Genomic DNA, 18,800 nt, shown 5'->3' with positions numbered 1-18,800 from the left:
GTTTGGTGTGAACCACTGCAGATGCCTAATTTTGATTCAGTTGAAATTTGTAGGCAATGGAAATGTTCTCCCTCAGTTTTCTGGCACTGATCACCAGGACACAGCAGGGAAATGTCTTCTCTCCTTCTTATCTTAGTGAAAAGGTCCAGCCGTCAGCATAACATGGTATCCAGATGCAAAGCTTCATTCATTCCATCTACCCTGCAAATATTTGTTGATCTGGGAATGGAGGAGTGAACAGAAATGTATGCTTCCATGCAAGGAGACAGACTCCAAGCAAATCAATACTTAACTCCAGTTGTATAAAGTGTCATAAAGAACTACAGGCACTTCTGAGAGCCTCAAATTTTGAAGGGAAGTGGGTCAGGGAAGTGCCCTGAGAATGTGTGATTTGAGCTGAGCTCAGAGGAAGACTGGTAGTTCTCTTAAGTGCGGGGGGTGTGGTGACATTCGGGGTGGAGGCAACAGCATGGGTAAGGCCTTGAGGTGGGCAGGGGCACCCAGCAGCACTGGACTGGAAGAGAGCCATGGTGATGAGAGGCTAGAGGGTCATGAGCTGGCAGGACAGGTGGGCTGGCAGCAGTGAGGCCAGGGAGCGCCACCGACCCCAGACTCACCCACAGCTTCCCGTCTCCACGGTCATCTGTTTCCTGCCCTCCACTTGCTCTGTGGCTCCCCGCCCCCACCCCACCAATGCTCCACTTCTCTTTCCTGCACTTTCTCCCAGCCCCTCTGTGTTCTGGCTCCTTTTGTAAAGGACTTAAATATTTATTTAACACACAGAGAGCCAGCCAGCAGTTCACCAGTATTCACTCCAAACAGCCCTATAATTATCCTCCACTCACAGAAGCACGCCCTGGCACAGAGAGGTCAAGTGACTTGCCCAGGGTCACCAGCCAGTGAGCGGCCAAGATAGAATTCAAAGCCAGGATGTGTGTGCTCGGCGCTGTCTTCGCTGCCCCTCAGCTTTCCTGGGAAGTTAGTTGTTTCCAGGGTATTCTTTCTCCCAAACAGTGATGTTTAATAGAAGGATTCCCGCAGACCAAGGACCCAGAGGGACACTGCAAATGGTGGGAGCCAGGCCCCCTTTCCTCCAGCTGAGAGAGAGAGGGCTGCCCTCCCAGGTGCCCCTTGGGAGCCACCTCCTGGGCGTTTGCTTGCTGCCAGGGAGGCGCCCTTGGCAGAGACCCCAGGAAAACCTTTTCCCACTTGGATTGCCTACTGAATCCAGGATCTTTTCTTATTTTCTTTTTTAAATCTGTGTTTGCCTTGCTTCAGTTGCTGGCACTGATACAATTTCTTTTGAAAATGTTACAACCACTGAAGCATGGCTGTCATGTGGAAAATGTTTTCCTTGTAGAGAAGGTTGGAAATAATCTGTCTCTTCGGTTTAAAGCTCGCGGGAACGGCTTCCTACAAACCTTCACGTCTCCGTTACCCCTTTTTCCACCTTTTTGAAGGTGTGTCGAATGCTCTCTCACGATAGTTATGGCAGTTTGTATCGAAAGTTACTGGACCATTCACATTGTTGTCTCTTTCCAGGGCAGATCCTGAAATAAAATATATTTTGAGCATCCACATAGCGGAACAAAACAGCCTAGTTAGAAACAGCTGCTAGCAAAGAAAGGCAGTAGTAAGCTGCCAGCTGAGCCTGACTCTGGCAATGGAAGGCGGACCACAGCATGGGCAATTTTACTGTGTATCGTTTGAGGCATTCAGATGTTGGAGCATGATGTGTCTTCTTTCGTGCCGATACCGTAACAGCAATTCCTGTAGATGTTATCAGCAGTACAAATCATCTCAGGCCCCTCTACCCTCATTCTTACCCACTGGAAGCATTTCTGCTGTGGATCCACACTTAGGATTACGAAGCCATGAACTCCCACCCACCTTGGTTATCACACTTCTACCCCAGGCCTGAATTTAAGAGAGCCGACTAAGTGCATGCCTTTCCCCAACTAGCCCACTCCATAAAGTCTAGTTCATGCCTAAGTCATCTGTAGAGAGGCATTATATAGAGTATTAGCACTTAGGAATGTCCGCTCTGGAGCCAGACTCCCAGGGCTCAAATCCTGGTTCCCCCATGTCCCAGCAGTGTGGCTGATTTCCCATCTGTGAAATGGGGTGGGGGGTGGTCATAAAAGTATCTTTCTGAAACAGAGAAAAGCTGTGGTAGCCATGATAGCTACCATAAAAGTTAGCTACTGTTTTTGTAGCCACCTCAGTACCTAGTACATGGAAGGTGCTCGAAAAATGGTATCCTTTCAATATCATTTACCTACCAAGTGCCTGCTGTGTGCCCCGCACTGTCCCAGCAAGCAGACAGGAATAAGGGCACCATTCACAGTACGTTCCCTGGGTCGTCCTAGAACTGTATTATTGGCAAACTCAGAAGATAAACTACCTGCCCTCCTAGAGGTTTTTAGGCCAGGATGCAAAAAAGATCAAGAGATATTGTTCACTAAAAGAGTAGATAAAATCAGATGCTGAGAACTGCTCTGAAAATATGAGATGGTTGACTTGACACAAAGACTAGGAGAAGGTGCTAGGGGCTCTGGATTGACTGTCACAGGAGGAGCGAACATGTAAGGTGAAGTGCAGCAGCTGTCAAAGGAACCAGTGTGGCCAAGTCTCGCAGATAAAGGTTCCAGCAGGGAGGGCAGCAGAGCTGGGAGGCCAGAACCCCCTTGGCCTATGCCTGCCCTCTGGAGCATCCTGTGTCCTGTCTGGTCTGTGTGGGAAACTGGCCTCTGGGCACTGAGCCATTGGGGCTTCCTTCCTACTGGCTTCCAACTGATTCAGTCCTTGGGAGGCACTCACATGGACTGCAAGGCAGGAGGAGGCTTTCTGGGCCCTGGTTCGGCAGGGGCTTTGTTCTTCCATCCAAGGCTGCGGGCTCCAGCTGTAGTTCCTCGCTCCCCATCATGTGCTTTCCACCCGAGGATGGTACCGGCTTCCCTGTGTTGCCAGGCCCCGGGTGCCTCACTTTGCTCACTAATTGCCTTCATCCTGAGAATCCTTTGTTAAAGAACCTCATTTAACCCTTGTGAGCATGCCCTCTGTGTCCTGCCAGGCCCCTGAGCAGTCTAGCTGGTCCCAGGAGCAATAGAGGTGGTGCTGGACCGAGTGAGGGGCAGGCTGCACCAGCTGCGTCAGTGGGTGACGGTGGCAGGAGCCGGGGGAGGGGGAGTCTTTGGAGAGTGTTCAGCAGGGGAGCCACAGCATCACCTAGACCTTTTTGGAACAGAATTGAAGCTGCTGACTTTTTCTTTGCATCCCAGCATTAATTCAGTTTAGCATCTGAGAAACACTGTTATAAACTCTGTGTTTTTTTCTCTGCCAAGAGATGGGCCTTCCCTGGTAGCTCAGTGGAAAAGAATCCACCTGCAAATTCAGGAGACTCAGGAGACTCGGGTTCCATCCCTGGGTTGGGGAGATTCCCAGGAGGAGGAAGTGGCAACCCACTCCAATACCCTTGCCTGGAAAATCATGTGGACAGAGTAGCCTGGGGGGCTGCAGTGCATGGGGTCACAGAGAGTTAAGCAACCTAGCACAAGCATGATCTCCCAAGAGAGGATCCTCAATTTAGCTGCTAATGTTGCTGAACGCCCTAAAGAGCAAGGCTGTGTTTAAAGTCGGTGCCTTTGGTGGTGACAGTGATCATTTGGGGATTTACCCGAGGTAGGTGGCTTCTACTGTGCCATCTGCTGCGAGACCTGCAATCTAGCTTTTGTAGTTGGAAAAATAGGGCTTTTTACTGTTACACACATAAGAGCAAGGTTGTAATTTTGGAAACAGGCCATTAAACTGACAGGTAACTTTGCTTTCTTTTCTCAGACTGTAGGCTCTCAAACCTTGTCTCCCCAGACTAGTGTGCTGTTTAGTAAAGTTAACAGCGTTTTGCCACTTTTCTCTCTATTGTTTAACCACAGCTGGCACTTCAGTTACTCTGTAGCTGCTAAAGGGAGGGACCTGGGTTTCTGTCTTGATTTTTTTCCCCCTTCTGCTTCACATTTAGGATTATTTATTCTTTTGTTTTGGTTCTCCACTAGGACCACCCTGAACACGGAGTCCTGTTTCTTGTTCGAGAGCTGCTCAACGTGGTCCAGGACTACACCTGGGAGGAGAACAGTGATGAGAAAATCCGCATCTACACCTGCGTCCTGCACCTGCTGTCCGCCATGAGCCAGGAGACCTATCTCTACCACGTAGACAAAGGTAGCCAGGTCCCCCCGCCAGACTGCACCGTGTTTGAACTCCTGAGCAGCAAGTGCGCAGTTTTCATTTTCTCTTGTGTTTACCCACCGTGAACTTCTAGTCCAGGGCCTTGATAAATTTGTCCAATGTAAGAATTACCTGGGGCAACTCAAAACACAGATTCCTGGGTCCTATCTATCTCTTGTAAATTAGATTGCCCAGGAAGAGACCTGAGAATTTGTATCTTTCATGAGCATCCAAGATCATTTTGACACACAGATGAGTTTGGAGAAGCACTCTTGGATCGGTGATGCCTTGCGTGTGCCACAGAATTTCTAGAACGGTGGTTACCTATGCACATGTGTGACCTTCACCCCGGGCCTATTCCTTTCCAGTCTCACTTGGGTCCTGGCCTTAGAGCAGTTGCTTGGAGGAAGGAGATGGCCTTGTTCCCTCATGTGCAACCAGCCGTTTTGAGGTTGCTGTTGCAGGTTTGGGGGCAGCCTCTTCACGTCCTGGAGATAACATGGGACAGTCCCAATTCCAGATTGACACCCACTGAACCTCAGCATCTCCCTACTTGTCAGAGCCTCAGTTCCTATTTTTGGTTTCCAAAAAAATGGACCTATTGTTAAAAGTGCTTTGGCCAATACATATATACTTTAGGGTTTAAGCAACTATGTCTACACTAGGAAATTTTAGGGAATGGATTTGGAGTGCTGAGAGTGGCCTCCTGTCATAACTCTCAGGGGGTTCCTCAGGCTGGGATTTAGGGGCTGAGGTTTTGTAAGGACGTAACTTGGGGCGGCTGGGTACCATTGGAGATGATAGTTTCCATGGTCTCAGCTCCTACTGCATGCCAGGTACGGCCCCAGGCTTGGTGGGCCTCTTTCTCCTCTGATCCTGACAGCGCTGTAAGGAGAAGAAGCAAGGTGTCCCCTTGCCCCACCTGAGCAAGGGGAGACTCCAGAAGACAACAGGATTTTACCAGCCACGTGGTTTCCAGAACTCGGGGCCAGTCGGTGCTGTGAGTGGAACTCACTGTGGCACATGAGTTATGCTGCCTCCTTGATTACAGAATAACAGTGTTTTAATTAAAGTATATGGTTGTGCATGGGTGCCTCAGTGGCAGTCTCCCTGCCTGTGTAGGAGACATGGGTTTGACCCCTGAGTCAGGAAGATCCCCTGGAGAAGGAAATGGCAACCCATTCCAGTGTTTCTTCCTGAGAAATCCCATTGACAGTAGAGCCTGGTGGGCTACAGTTCATGGGGTTGCAAAGAGTCAGACCCAACTTAGCAACTAAACAACAGCAATGGTTGCATACACAGACAGTAAACCGTAGAGCTGTGAATTACCACGTAATGAATGCCACCTGGTAACCACCACGCAGATCAAGATATCAAACATGACGAGCTCTCCAGAAGCTCCCTGTGTGCCCCTGTCCAGTCAGCACCACCACTTGCCTCGCTATGGGTATACTGCTCTCCTGACTAACATTACACATTAGTTTGTTAGTTTTTTACTTTTCCATAAATGGACTCATTCAGGAAGCATTCTAAATGAGAGTCTGGCTTCTTTCACTCCGTGTTATATCTGTGAGATTCTTCTGTGTTGTGTGTAGCTGTTGTTCGTCCTTCTGCTTTGCCGCATAGTATTCCACTGTATGAATATGCCAGAATTTATTCCTTCCCCTGTGGATGGAGTTATGGACTGTTTACGAGGAGTGCTGCTGTGAACATTGCTGAATATGTAGCTCTCGGGGTTCATGTCTGTTGGGTATATGCCTGGGGTGAAATTGCTGGCTTGTGGGATTTCCTTGTGTTCTGGTAGGTACTGTCTCACAGTTTCCAAAATATTTACACCAGTTTACACTCTCACTAGGCATAAATGAGGTTTCCAGTTGTTTCCTTGATGTGGTCCGTCTTGTTCATTTTGGCTCTTCTGATGAGTGTAATTTGCATTTCTCTCATGGTTAATGCGGAGAAGGCAATGGCAACCCATTCCAGTATTCTTGCCTGGAGAATCCCAGGGACAGAGAAGCCTAGTGAGCTGCCGTCTTTGGGGTCACACAGGGTCGGACGCGACTGACGTGACTCAGCAGCAGCAGCAGCAGCAGCAGCAGCATGGCTAATGAGGCTGAGCTTTTCTTGTATTTCTTGGCACTTTTATTTTCTCTCTTGTGAAGGGTTCATGGAGGACTCAAAACAGTAGAGAAACTTTTGAAGACCAAACGCCATGGAAGTAGGTCTGGAAATCCTGGGCCCTGTCAGAGGAGCAAGCCCTCTCCTCGCTTTTTGCTTCCTTCAGTGGAGTCCCTGAATCCTATCTCTACAGAATTCAGCAGGGCAGACTGTGGAGCTGGAGCGCCAGCAGAGGAGGAATCTAGTTTTCCAGCTTTTAGAAATGAAAAGAGAAGGGTGGGTTTTCTCTGCTGCCTTCTTGGCCCAGCTCTGTTCACTCCGGATGCACAGTTGTGACCTGACAGTTGTCTTAGTAGGAGGGAGAGTCCTGGGGGGCCATATGAGGCCCCCAAGATGGGGCCCCCATTTTCCTGTCTCTCTCGTATTGGAGGCAGCCTTTTTTAGACAGTGTTAACAAACGTTCGAACTTTTGAAAAACTGGGGTCAGATTTTTTTTTTCTTTTGCGTATGAAGTATGCCTAGGCTGTTTTCTTTCCAGATGAAGAAGAGAATGTTCTGAAAGTACCTGCAGCCGTAACTCCAGTGCTTTCACGCGAGCGAATGAGAGAGCGTGCTTGCTGTGGAGAGGCAGGGCACTCCTGACACTGATGTTTAACGTGCAGATAGACATCTAGTTGGAAGAGTACAACCCAGGGGCCCGTGGGAGGTCGTCACAGCCCTTTCACTCCTCCACATCGCCTGCCAGCCCTTGAAGCATTTGGGGTTGTGACCCCAAGGCCAGACAGATGCAGAGATCCTGGGCTATTTTTAGCGGCCATTTGCCAGGGATTTCATTTCTCCCCATTGCGAGCACCCTGTCTGGACTCTCCAAGTATTAGAACAGAAACGGAGGGGGAGAAGGGTGAAGTGGAGAGTCAGGAGCTACTTGGCCGGAATGCAGCGCGGGTCCGAGTTCAGGTGTGGCATTCTTAGCACTCCTGACCCTATTTTTCACTTTCTCTGTGAATTTTCTACCTTCAGGGTTCAGCCTAGATCTCACTGGTTCTGTAATTCCATCCCAAGCTTGGATTTTAGGATCTGGAGCCCCCAGGGTTGCTGTCTCCTGACCTGCAGTGCATATGGTGGCGATCGTCTGTTTGTTTGTCTGCATCTCGTCATGGGCTGTGTGCTCTGTGAGGGCAGGGCCGGGTCAGCCCACCCCCCACCCACCAGGTCTCCAGCTCCTGGAACCTGGCGCAGAGCAGGTTCTCGCCCAGGCCATGCTCTGTGTGTGTGAGCGGCCTGCTCCAAGCACGCCTCTGGCCCCTCTGGGCAGGGTGCCTGCAGCTTGGGTGGTTGGCCGCAGGCGGTCCCAGGCCTTCTGTCTTCTCCGCTGCTGCTGGGCTAATCTGAATGAGAGTAGGTTCCAGCTCAGACTGAAGACGGGGAGTTTATGCCAGGAACTATCCTAGTCCTCAGCAGCAGGTGTGAGAAATTCCTTCACCAGCTGCAGTTTTGCCATCCCGCAAAATCTGATGGTGGTGAATGGCTGAATCAAATTCTTTCTCTTCTTACAAGAATAACTGCCATCTTCTGCATCATGGACCGTTGAGACACAGCAGCCAGAGCTGACTCAGAAATCCTAGGACGGTTGGTTGCCTGCAGCCCAGGGCAGTTCACTACCAACCTGTGTTGTGGTAACAGCTACAGAGCCAGCAGCCAGCCTAGGAGAGCACCCCAGGACAGTCCCCACCAACGGGCAGTTCAGAACTGGAGTGGAGGCTTCATGCGGACAGAGAAGCAGGGGGAAAAAGACCAGCTGTTGTCCTTATTTGCAGGCAATATGTCTGCAGCCTACTTACAAAAGTTTCAGCCCCCAAAATGGCATGTATGTCTGTGTGTATGTGAGAGTGTGGAGAGAGCAAGCGAGAGCTTCACGGAAGGGCTAAATGGCGTCAAGTGATGCTGGGCGAGAGAGGGCGTTGGCCAGTGTCCTGTTATCCTCCTGTTGCACAGCCTTGACATTTAAGTAAGAATCTGGGGATAAACGGAGTTAATTATTCTTGAAGTAGCAATCAGAAATGTACATGAAGCATCTCTGAAGTTACTTTACCAATTAGTTAATCACTGTGTACCTGTCCCATTCCCCCCAAAATTCAAGGCAGTTTACAGGAAATATATAAAATAATGAAACATACTTGTCTTTTATTGAAAAAGTTGGTTCTTAGAAGTTATAAATGAGGAAATACATGGATTTAATGTCTATGTGTGATATATATGGGGCTCCACTATGTATACTGTTTTGTCACTTTATTGATAGTATAAGTATTTTTAAGTAGTAGTAGCCGTAGTATAGTGCAGTGTAGTACATGGTAGTTAACTGTAGATCATATAGTTTTATTGTCTTCATAATATTTTATTTAATGCTAATGCCACAGAGCATTGAGTCAAAACTCTTGGTATACATTTCCATTGCTTCTCTTCTCACTTTTATACACATTTATGATGAACATAAATTAAACATACAATGAGCATTGTTCTCTATAATGTGACAATGACTATCACATACATACATCTTTGTGCACCTGTTGGATTATTTTCTTAGAGTGGGTTTCCCCAAGTCAAAGATCTGGCCTTTTTGTAAGACCTTTTTTTTTGGAGTAAAATAGATATAAAGTTTACCATTTTGGCTATTTTTAAATAGACAGTTCCATTTTATTAAGCATATTTGCAGTGTTGTGCAACCATCACCATTATCCATTTCCAGAGTTTTTTCATCTCCCCAAACAACTCTGTATCCAGTGAACAATAACTGCCCACCTCCCCCTCCCCCAGCCTCTGGTGGCCTCTGTTCTATTTCCTGTCTTCATGAATTTACCTCTTCTAGGTACTTCATACGAGTGGAGTCATACAGTAGATGTCCTTTTGTGTCTGGTACATTTCCCTTCCCATAATGCTTTCAGAGTTTACCCATGTTGTAATATGTATTAGAATTTCATTCCTTTTCAGGATTGGATAATATTCCATTGTAAGGAAAGCCACATTTTGCCTACCCATTCATCCATCAGTGGATACTTGCATTGTTTCCACCTTTTGGCTCTTGTGAATAAGGCTGCTATGAACATTCATGTACAAGTACCTGTTTGAGTCTCTGCTTTCGGTTTCTTTGAGCATATCGAGCATTGGAATTGCCAGATCCTGGGCAGTTCTCTTTAACTTTTTGAGGAACCACTGAACTTTTCCACAGCAGCTGTACCATTTTACATCCCCACCAGCAGTGTACGAGGCTTCTAGTTTCTCCACACCTTCATCAACACTTTGTATTTTCCTTTTTGTAGTTGCTGTTGTTTTTAAATAATAGTGATCCTAATAGACGTGAAGTAGTATTAGACATTTCTCAAGGCTTTTCTTACTGATTTCCAAACTATGATACTCCCACCAGTCACTTCCCCAGGCCTACATCAAAGCCAGGTATTCTTTTTCACCTTTGTTAATCTGATAGGCGATTTTTTTTTTAAGTCCTTCTGTGGTGTTAGTTTTCTGTTCTTTGATTTCTAATGAAATCAAACTTTTTTTCCATAAAATTATAGGCCATTTAGATGTATATCTGATACATTGACTATTAATGTATTTGCCAATTTTCCTGTAAGTGACCCTAATGGGGTCACTTTTTTAAAAGTTTAGAAGCCATCCCTGCACATTGTCCCTTGACTGTTCTTGTCCTCGTGGCCAGTACCTATTGAATGTGCTGCCCTGGTTCTGTAGCCTGTTGTTAGCAGTCCAGGAACAGTTCTATGCAGACCCTGTCCTGTCCACAGCTGGTGACTTTGACCATGATAGGACTGGCATTCCCGTCTCTTTAAGAATTTTCCAGTTTGTTGTGACATCCATTTATGCTTATACGAAAATAGCTCCAAGAATCATTAAATGGAAAAAAAAAGTGCAAAACAGCACCCTGTAGAGTCTCTCTCCTTCCTGACCCAGAGGTCATGCTCCGTGTAAAGGTCAACAGGAAAGAGGGAGAGGGAGGTCAGACTCAGGCTGTTCTTGTGTCTGGTCTTTCTACAGACAGCAGCTGTGATGGGAGGTGCCCAAGGAGAGAGGGGACTTTGGTGAGAGGATTCAGGTTTGCAGGAAGACGTAAGAGAACCTTCCATGCCGCCTGAGGGAGTTTTGAGGAGGAGCGACAGGACAGGGGGCTGGGGGTGGTGCTAGGCTTGAAAGGAGCCTCCTCCTTTGGGATCCTGGCCGGGGTGGGCTCTGAGCCTCCATGGCCCCATCTGTTATCTCTTGCCTGTGCTAGTTATGAGAACCCTGTAATAATGGCCTGTGAAGTCCTGAGCCCGGTGCCTGGCCCACGGTGCTCAGTATTCATAACCATTCTGATGGTCACTGCAATGCTTGCTGTCCCCTCCATGCCAGGCCAGAGGGGACAGATAGACTTCCATGCTCCTGCTGTCTGGCTCCATCATCCAGAAGGCCAGGTAGTTTTTCTGTGATTCCCAAGGGCCCAAGTCATCAGGAGATTCTGGCCATTTCCGTTTGCCGTGCCGTGCGTTCCTGCCATGTGCTGATATTGGTGCCACGCGGCTGCCTCTCCCTGGCCTTGGGAATGTCTCACAGCTCTTGTTTCTTCCATCAGTCGACTCCAACGACAGCCTGTATGGGGGAGACTCCAAGTTTCTGGCTGAGAACAACAAGCTGTGCGAGACGGTGATGGCTCAGATCCTGGAGCATCTGAAAACCCTGGCCAAGGATGAGGTAGGTGCCCACTGTGGCCCCCCACCCCTGCCACTTGCCCCCAGATCACAAGTTCCCAGGGTGCTTGGACACTGTTTCGTCCTGAGAGTAATGTGCTTGTGTGAAGACTGTTCGTCGAGGGCTCAGGGGCCTTTGTTGCCGCTGTTTTCTCTGCCTGCACTGCGCCTCCCAACCCGGGGTTCCCCTGGCCGCCCCGCTCATCATTCTAGTCACAACTCAAGTACCTCCTCAGAGTGGCCTTCCCTGACCCCTGTCTCAAGCAGCCACGCCCTCCTGCATCCCTCTGAATCTCTGCATGTGTCCCTGTGACGCTTGGGTGTGCTCTGAAACATTGTGTGTGTGTGTTCACTTGTTAGTCACCCGCTGACCCCACCAGAATGGAAGCTCCACGTGGCTAGGCCCTGGAGACCTGGGTCTTGGAGACCTGCCTGTGCCGGAGACGGGGTCCTGGGATCCCTCTGTCCCTCACCTCAGCATCCTCCCCTGAAACCTAGTGTGCAGCAGGCACCCACTTGCACACCTTAGCTCTTTTGACGCCCTCAACAGGCCTGTGATGTGGTGCTGTGTTTATTCTCCTTGGATGGGAAAGAAAACCGAGGCTCAGAGAGGTTTCCAGAGCCCCCGGTTTCCTCTGGTTGTGACAGAATAGGGTTCCTGGCCCAACCCCCAGGCCTGAACCCTTAGCCACTGCACTGCCCTTCCCCTTATGGAAGTGGAAAGTGGCGTATGGTGTCACCCAGCCACAGCAACGGGCTGTGCTTTCCTAGCCTTTCTGTTTTGTTTTCCTTTGCCTTGGCTGCACATTGCAGATTGCTAGTTCCCCAACCAGGGATTGAACCCAGGCCCTTGACAGCAAAAGCTCGGAGTCCTAACCACTGGACCACCAGGGGATTCCCATTCCAGCCTCTCTTACACAAAAGTGTAATGTGGAGAACTTTGTGTGCATTGTTTCAACTGATTCTCATGACGGTCCAGTGAGTGGGGGCAGCTGTTATCCCTTTATACTGTAGAGAAACTGAGTCCGAGAGTGGCAGTGTGGTCAAGGCAGTCTTGTAGAACTCGTGCTCTGATCCCTGAATATGTTCTTTTATCAGATGTTGCCTTTTCAGAGTGGTTTTTTCCATATTTTCCATATAGATAGATGGTTGATTGATTTCAAAATAATTTCCAAATTATCCTACAGTCTAAATAACTACCTGGTACCCTTCCCCAGTATTCCATTTTTGCAGCTTTAGCTCAAACATGTGGGTGACAGATGGATCCCAGAAGCCCTGTCTTAGGCTTGGTGGGGATGGTTGTTCAGACATTAAGACTAATTCCTGTTGTGTAATCAAGGTGGGGAGGTTGGCAGGGTAACTCAGATGGTAAAGAATCTGCCTGCAATGCAGGAGACCTGGGTTCGATCCCTGGGTTGAGAAGATCCCCTGAAGAAGGGAATGGCAACCCACTCCTGTTTTCTTGCCTGGAGAATTCCACAGACAGAGGAACTTGGGGTCGCAAAGAGTCAGACCCACAGCTGAGCGACTAACAGACACTTTGACTTCACTTTAGGTCAAAGCCAATTCCTGACCTTTCTCTGTGTCCTTCTCTGGTTCAGTTGTTGCCAGACTTTCTGCTTCTGTGTTCCCCTGCCATACCCCCTTCCCACCCCAAACTTTGTTACTCCAGGCTGTCTGCTTACATCTCTGAGCATTTCAGTTTTTAAAAATCCCATCTAGCAAGAAACAACCTGAGCCCTCGTTCCTGATCCCCCCCGCAGCAGACCCTGTTTCCTCTCACTGCCACTCACCCCTACCCCACTCCCGTTCCCTTTCCCAGACCCAGGACAGACTTCAGACTGCCTGGTTCCCAGCCCTCCCCTTCCTTCCACAGACTTCCCCAGCTCCCTCTTTCCCAACTTGAAGTCTCACTTTCCTCGGATTTGCTTCTATACCCCCATCCACCAAATCCTTTGAAGACAAAATAAGATCAAACTGGATTTTTGATTTAATTCTTATTCACTTCTAGGACTGTATAGCATGCTACCATTGCCCTTACTGCCCTTCCCCACCCCAACACAAAGCCACAAGAATATTGTGTAGCTGTGAGTGCACACACACACAACACACATATATGTCCTGGGTTCTTATTCTCTCCAGGGTATTCAAGCAGGTCCGAGAAAGAGTGGAGCGTTTTGCGGACTCCATTCCCCAGTGACCACTGCCAAGGTCAGGGGTACAGCATAAAGGGCCAGCCTTAAGGTTAGCAGTCCAGAGGGCAGATGGAAAACCCAGAACCATGCCACCCTGGGGGCCCTGAGTGCCTCCTAGTGCCCTCTATAGGGATGGGAGGGTTATAGGTGGGTCCCACTGGCCCGGGACCCATGGGGTGCAGGGCTGCAGAACTCTGGGGAAGTTCATTGGCTGTCAGTGGAGGGGGCAGCATTAGAACCCCAGTTAGAAGAGGTAACTCCCCTCCTTCAACCGAAAGGCCTTTTTTTGAATGGATGTCAACTTGGTCTCTGCACTTGGCAGTCAGAGAGAGCTCTCACCGCCCTGCAGAAGAAAGGGGAGTTCTTCACCTTCAGTCTGCAATGACCACACTGATCACATCCCTTCTGCTTCCCGGCTCTGAAGGATCCTTAGCACCTTCCTGATCCCTGCAAACATGGGCTCTGGCTCTTGCTTCCTGCCAGAGCAAGGCTGTGTATTTAATTGAAAATGCCTTTCTTCACTCAGATGCCACAGGCTAGGTCTAACCAGATGTGGCTGCTGACAGCATAAATGACCACAGTATAGGACCTCCAGGCTTACAATAAAAATGAGCCCAAAACCATATAACCTGGAACTATTTTAACCTTTGTCTCTTTTTCTCTTGGGGGAGGAGGCATTGACGGTGATAACAGCTGAAATACTTCTGAAGGAATAGCAGGGCTGGAATGTTTCCAAAGAACATTTCAACTCATAAATACCAGGGATGCTCACTGGACGTGTCTGTCCATATATGCACATTTATTAGGAAAAACATCGGTGGACCAAGCTAAGAGGGAACATGTCATCCTTCATTTTAACAATGTGCTGTGAGATTCGGCACAGGCGGCCCTGGGGGGTGCAGGCTTCTAGAGCCTGGAGCAGAAGTGCTCTGAACTCTCTCCGCTGCAGGGGAGCCGGGCTTGGTGCCGTGAAAGCCGTGCGCCGGCGCCTGAGCTGAGTGTCTCACTTCTCAGCACTGACTGGTGTCAGCCCTGCCTCCAAACTGCCCTCTACCTGCACGTGAAGGAGCCAGCCCTGCTCTAGTCAAGAGCTTCACGAAGCTGTTTGTTTGGGTGTGGTGAAGCTGGGAACCACGCCAGACCCTTACAACTTCCTGGAAGTGACAGTTCCCCTAGGCAAAGAATCAGAAGGAGCCCCTTTCTATTGAAAAACTCTGTGGAGACAGGAGGGGCTTGAGGCCTGGGTTTGGTCCTGTCTTGTGTTCAGTTTCCTGGGTCTCTCTGCACGTCGGCCGGCCTGCCTGCTCATTCCCAGACCCTTCTCTAATGATTTCATTGTTAATGGGCGGTGCATTTAAAACACCCAAACTGGGCTTTTAGGGTAAAATGCTTGAGAAGACACAGAACAGAGAAAAAGCCAGGGAGATACTGTTTTCCTTGTTTGACTTTTTAAAACTCTGCTCTGCTTCAAGGAAATGTAGTTAAAAGGCACCTCTCAGAAGAGTTATTTGAGAGCTTTCTATGAGGTTGGTCCTCTGGATCTGAGTAGAAATTAGGGCCCTCGTTTTCAGGCATCTCCGGTTTAAAGGGAGAGCAGGATAGGCTGGAGCCCACTGAATGATCTCTGCCTGGTTCCTGGCTGGGGCAAGCTCATTGTCTGATTAAACAAAGGAGCCCAAAGTAGGCAGTGGCCAGCCAGTGGTCTGCTGGCCAGGTGGTTGCCGCCTTCCCTCCACACCTGCAGCTGGGGACCCCACAGCACGACCCCACCCCTGGACGGCAGTATTTTTCCTGCTTCTGTGATGGTTACCTGGTCCAGACTGTTGCCAAGGCAGGCTCAATTTTGGGGGGCCTGAGTCTCTTCACTGTCACACAGACACGCTCACCCAACTGCATTCTTAGCTGCTCCTTGGCAGTTTTACTGTCTTGCTTTTTTTCCTCCAGTAGATTTGAAATTCTCACCTGGGAGAGGGCAACAGGAGGGGATGACTAAGTTGGCTCAGCAGTTAACTTAGAGTCTGCTGCTCTGTAGGCTCCACACATGGAAGGATGGACAGTTAATAGGTTGTTTGAAGAAAGCAGGAAAAATATGTATTGGTCTAAACCACCTCAGACCAGTCCCACTTCCCTGGATAAATCTGTAGCTGCACTGGGCAAATCTCTTGCCCACTTCAGAGTTTGATCCCTGATCTGTGCTGTGTGTGGTCCTGTCGACTCTTTGCAACCCTATGGACTGTAGCCCACCAGGCTCCTCTGTCCATTGAATTTTCCAGGCAAAAATACTGGAGTGGGTTGCCATTCCCTCCTTCAGGGGATCTTCCTTCCCGCCCCAGGGATCAAGCCTGCATCTGTTGCATCTCCTGCATTGACAGGTGGATTCTTTACCACTGCACCACCTGGGAAGCTCTTTGGATCCATAATGTGATGCTAGCCATGGGTTTGTGGGAATATCTTATAATCTGGGGTGGGTGTGAATTGCACAGGCTCAGAATTGGACAACTGGAGCTCAGAGCCTCACTCTGCATTTGCTAGCTGCTGTCCTTGAACAAGTTCCTGAAGCTTTCTGATCTCATCAGCAAAATGGGAATATAGTGGTTTCCTGTCAGGGCTTTGAGTCACCCCAAACTTAAAACCCCCGTTTATTATCTCACAGTTGGGGAGGTCAGAAGTCAGTGTTGGCTGGAGCAGTTTCTGTGCTCCTGGTTTCACAAGGCCAAAATCAAGGTGTTGACTGGCTGGGCTCTAACGAGGAGGCACCAGGAAGAATTTACTTCCCAGCTCATTCGAGTTGGCCGCCTCAGTTCATCCTAAAAGCCAGCAGTGGTGGGTCATGTCCTTTTCAAGCTTTGAATCTCTTTAGTCTCCCTTTCTGCAGCACCTTTCCTCTGCTGCTGGCTTGTCTCTGACTCCAGCCTGAGAAATTTCTCTGCTTTTTAGGGCTCTAATGATTAGACTGGGCCCACCCAGATAATCCAGGATTACCTCCCTAAGGCCCATAACCTTAATACACCGGCAGAGTCCTTTCACAGTAGCACCTAGGCTACTGTCCGAATCGCCAGGGGGTGAGATCCTGGAGGGCAGCTCTAGAATCCTACCTACCTACAAAGGGTTGTTGTGAAGATGGAGTAAGTTATGTAAAGCACAGAGCTCATACCTGGCACAGTGTAGGGCCCTGTACCCTACATTGTGCAAAGCAGACCCTCCAGGCTCCTGGCAGCACTGATGTTTGCAGTGCCAGCCAAGAGCGCCCAGCAAAGGCCCAGGCATCAGCTTTCCAGGGCCCACACAGACCTGTGATCTGACCTGGTCCCTGCTCAGGCCCACCTGCTGACTTGGGCCTTCCCAGTGCCTCTGTTTACCTTTGGGAGCTGGCATCCTTGGTCCTGGGCCTGCTGCATTTTGGAGATTTAGTTTCCGTTTTTCCTTTACTACTTAAAGCTGGGGTTCAGGCTTGGTCTACTCTGACATTTTGGTTAGACTTTCCTTGTTTGAGTACCTCTCACATCAGATCATCGAGCAAGAGGGGAAAGCATATCCAGTGGTTCTTATGGGCTTCCCTGGTGGCTGAGACAGTAAAGAATCTGCCTGCAGTGCTAGAGACCCAGGCTTGATCCCTGGGTTGGGAAGATCCAGGAAAGAAGGGAATGGCAACCCACTCTAGTATTCCTGCCTGTTCTTATAAGAGCTGGGTATCAGGGAGCATTGTTCATGGGAAGCTGAGGTCTTTTGTCTTTATTCCTGGCAGCCAGAGGGTAGGAATAATGACAGAAACTTTGGGTGGCTTGAGGACACATCTGTGAGAGACATATTTTACCTCCTGTACTGGCATTAAAGCAAGAAGGCTGGTCTCTGGTGGCCTATGTCATTCCTCTTACCCCACTGAGCACTGAGTCTCATGCAGCCCTGCCTTCTGCTTCCAGCCCATGAGTAATGCCCAGGTGGGCTTCACACACAGCATCTCGTTTTAGTCTCATTTACCCTGTGAGCGGGTATTACCTTAATTCTACAGATGAAGCTGGGAGGTTAAGCAGCTTGCCCTCCAGAAGATCCATGGCAGAGCTGGCCGTGGCACCCCAGGCAGCGTCAACACTGGGATGAGTCTGAGCCCAGTGCCCGGTAGTAACCTCTTTTTTCTATTTCAGGCCTTAAAGCGCCAGAGCTCGTTGGGCCTTTCCTTCTTTAACAGCATCTTGGCCCACGGCGACCTGCGCAACAACAGGCTCAACCAGCTGTCCGTCAACCTGTGGCACCTGGCACAGAGGCACGGCTGTGTGGACACCAGGACCATGGTGAGGTGCGGGGTGGGGCAGGGCGGCCCCCAACAGGCCCAGCGGGCACGGCTGTCCCGGCGAGTGGTGCACGCCCGCTGGCCAGGCACAGGCGGTCTCAGTGCAGCCTCAGGGCCTGGACAGCAAACGGCCCCCATCTCCCCTTCTAGAAAGGTGCCGGGCCCTACAAAGGACAAACAGCTGTCCATAACTATAGGTTCAGCACCCTCAGATTCAACCAACCACGGCTCAGAAATATTCAGGGGGGAAAAGCTCCAGAAAGTTTCCAAAACCTGAATTTGTCGTGTATCTGCAACTACTGACATAGTGTTTACATTATAGTAGATATTATAAGTAATCTGGAGATGATTTCAATATACAGGAGGGTGTATGAAAATTACATTCAAATACTACCCCAATTTCTATAAAGGATTGTGTACCCTTGGTTTGGTATCAGCTGGGGATCCTAGAACCAAGGGACCGCTGGGTAGTATTAATTCCCTGTAAATAAAAGCCACACATATGAAAACATCAGTAATTCTTGGTGATTTTAAGAGCAAGTTGTAATCTAAGAAGTCTTATTTAAAAACTGCTGGCTTCTCCTCCACTCTAAGAAAAAAAAGGCTAAGTTCACAATATGGCTGATTTGTCAGAGCCTTGAGAATTATGAACCACAAAGGAGATGAGTCTTTCTCTTTCCTCCTAGGTGAAAACTCTGGAATACATCAAGAAGCAGAGCAAGCAGCCAGACATGGGGCATCTGACTGAGCTGGCCCTCAGGCTCCCGCTGCAGACAAGGACCTGACTCCAGGGTCTCTGATGCCGATGTGGAAAGACCTGTTTTGTATTTTTGTTTTCATTTTTACGCACATACAGATTGGTTTCTCTGCTCTTTTGCCAGTGAAGTGAAGAAGTGGGAGCTGTCAAGAGTATTTGAATCTATTCCTGCTCACTGAGCACGAAGTCTGTTTCTTTGCACAACTGGCCTTCAGATGGGCCTTTAGAGAAAAACAGAGGAATGCAAGTTAACATCTCTCTTTTCGGGAAGGTTTAATTGAAAGTTAATTGAAAAAAGAACCTTGAAAAGCAGTCCACTTTGAAAGAGCCGCTGTGCCCTTTCCCTGATTTGCTTTATGTCAAAACTGGCTCTTGACTGGATTTTAAATATGCTGATAGATTAAAGGAGAAAACAAGTCAGAGTTGAGATTCTCTGGGGCTTCGATGGAAAATATACTGTAACTGAATAAACCTCCCTGAAGGAA

The 18,800-nt window shown here is 49.0% G+C and overlaps 1 protein-coding gene across 6 annotated transcripts in view; it reads left to right on the top strand.

Annotated features, from left to right (window-relative positions):
- Nucleotides 1–18,800, top strand: part of VPS35L (VPS35 endosomal protein sorting factor like) — a 138,187-nt gene extending 119,387 nt beyond the window's left edge. For 3 of the 6 annotated variants that reach the window (XM_086375518.1, XM_086375519.1, XM_086375522.1), the window contains 4 exons: nucleotides 4,053–4,218; nucleotides 10,961–11,079; nucleotides 17,413–17,559; nucleotides 18,245–18,800. In XM_086375518.1, coding sequence (XP_086231644.1) covers nucleotides 4,053–4,218; nucleotides 10,961–11,079; nucleotides 17,413–17,559; nucleotides 18,245–18,343 — 531 coding nt within the window. In that variant the 3' untranslated portion in view covers nucleotides 18,344–18,800. Of the gene's footprint in view, nucleotides 1–4,052; nucleotides 4,219–10,960; nucleotides 11,080–17,412; nucleotides 17,565–18,244 lie in introns of all 6 variants that reach the window. The other 3 variants (XM_086375520.1, XM_086375521.1, XM_086375523.1) reach the window with 1 other exon arrangement.

The sequence above is a fragment of the Bos grunniens genome, chromosome 25 (genome assembly GCF_055505025.1).
Source record: "Bos grunniens cultivar Pamir isolate PY7600 chromosome 25, Bosgru_T2T1.0, whole genome shotgun sequence".
NCBI lineage: Eukaryota > Metazoa > Chordata > Mammalia > Artiodactyla > Bovidae > Bos > Bos grunniens.
The sequence above is the reverse complement of the archived record's forward strand: the minus strand, read 5'-3'. Positions and strand labels throughout refer to the sequence as shown.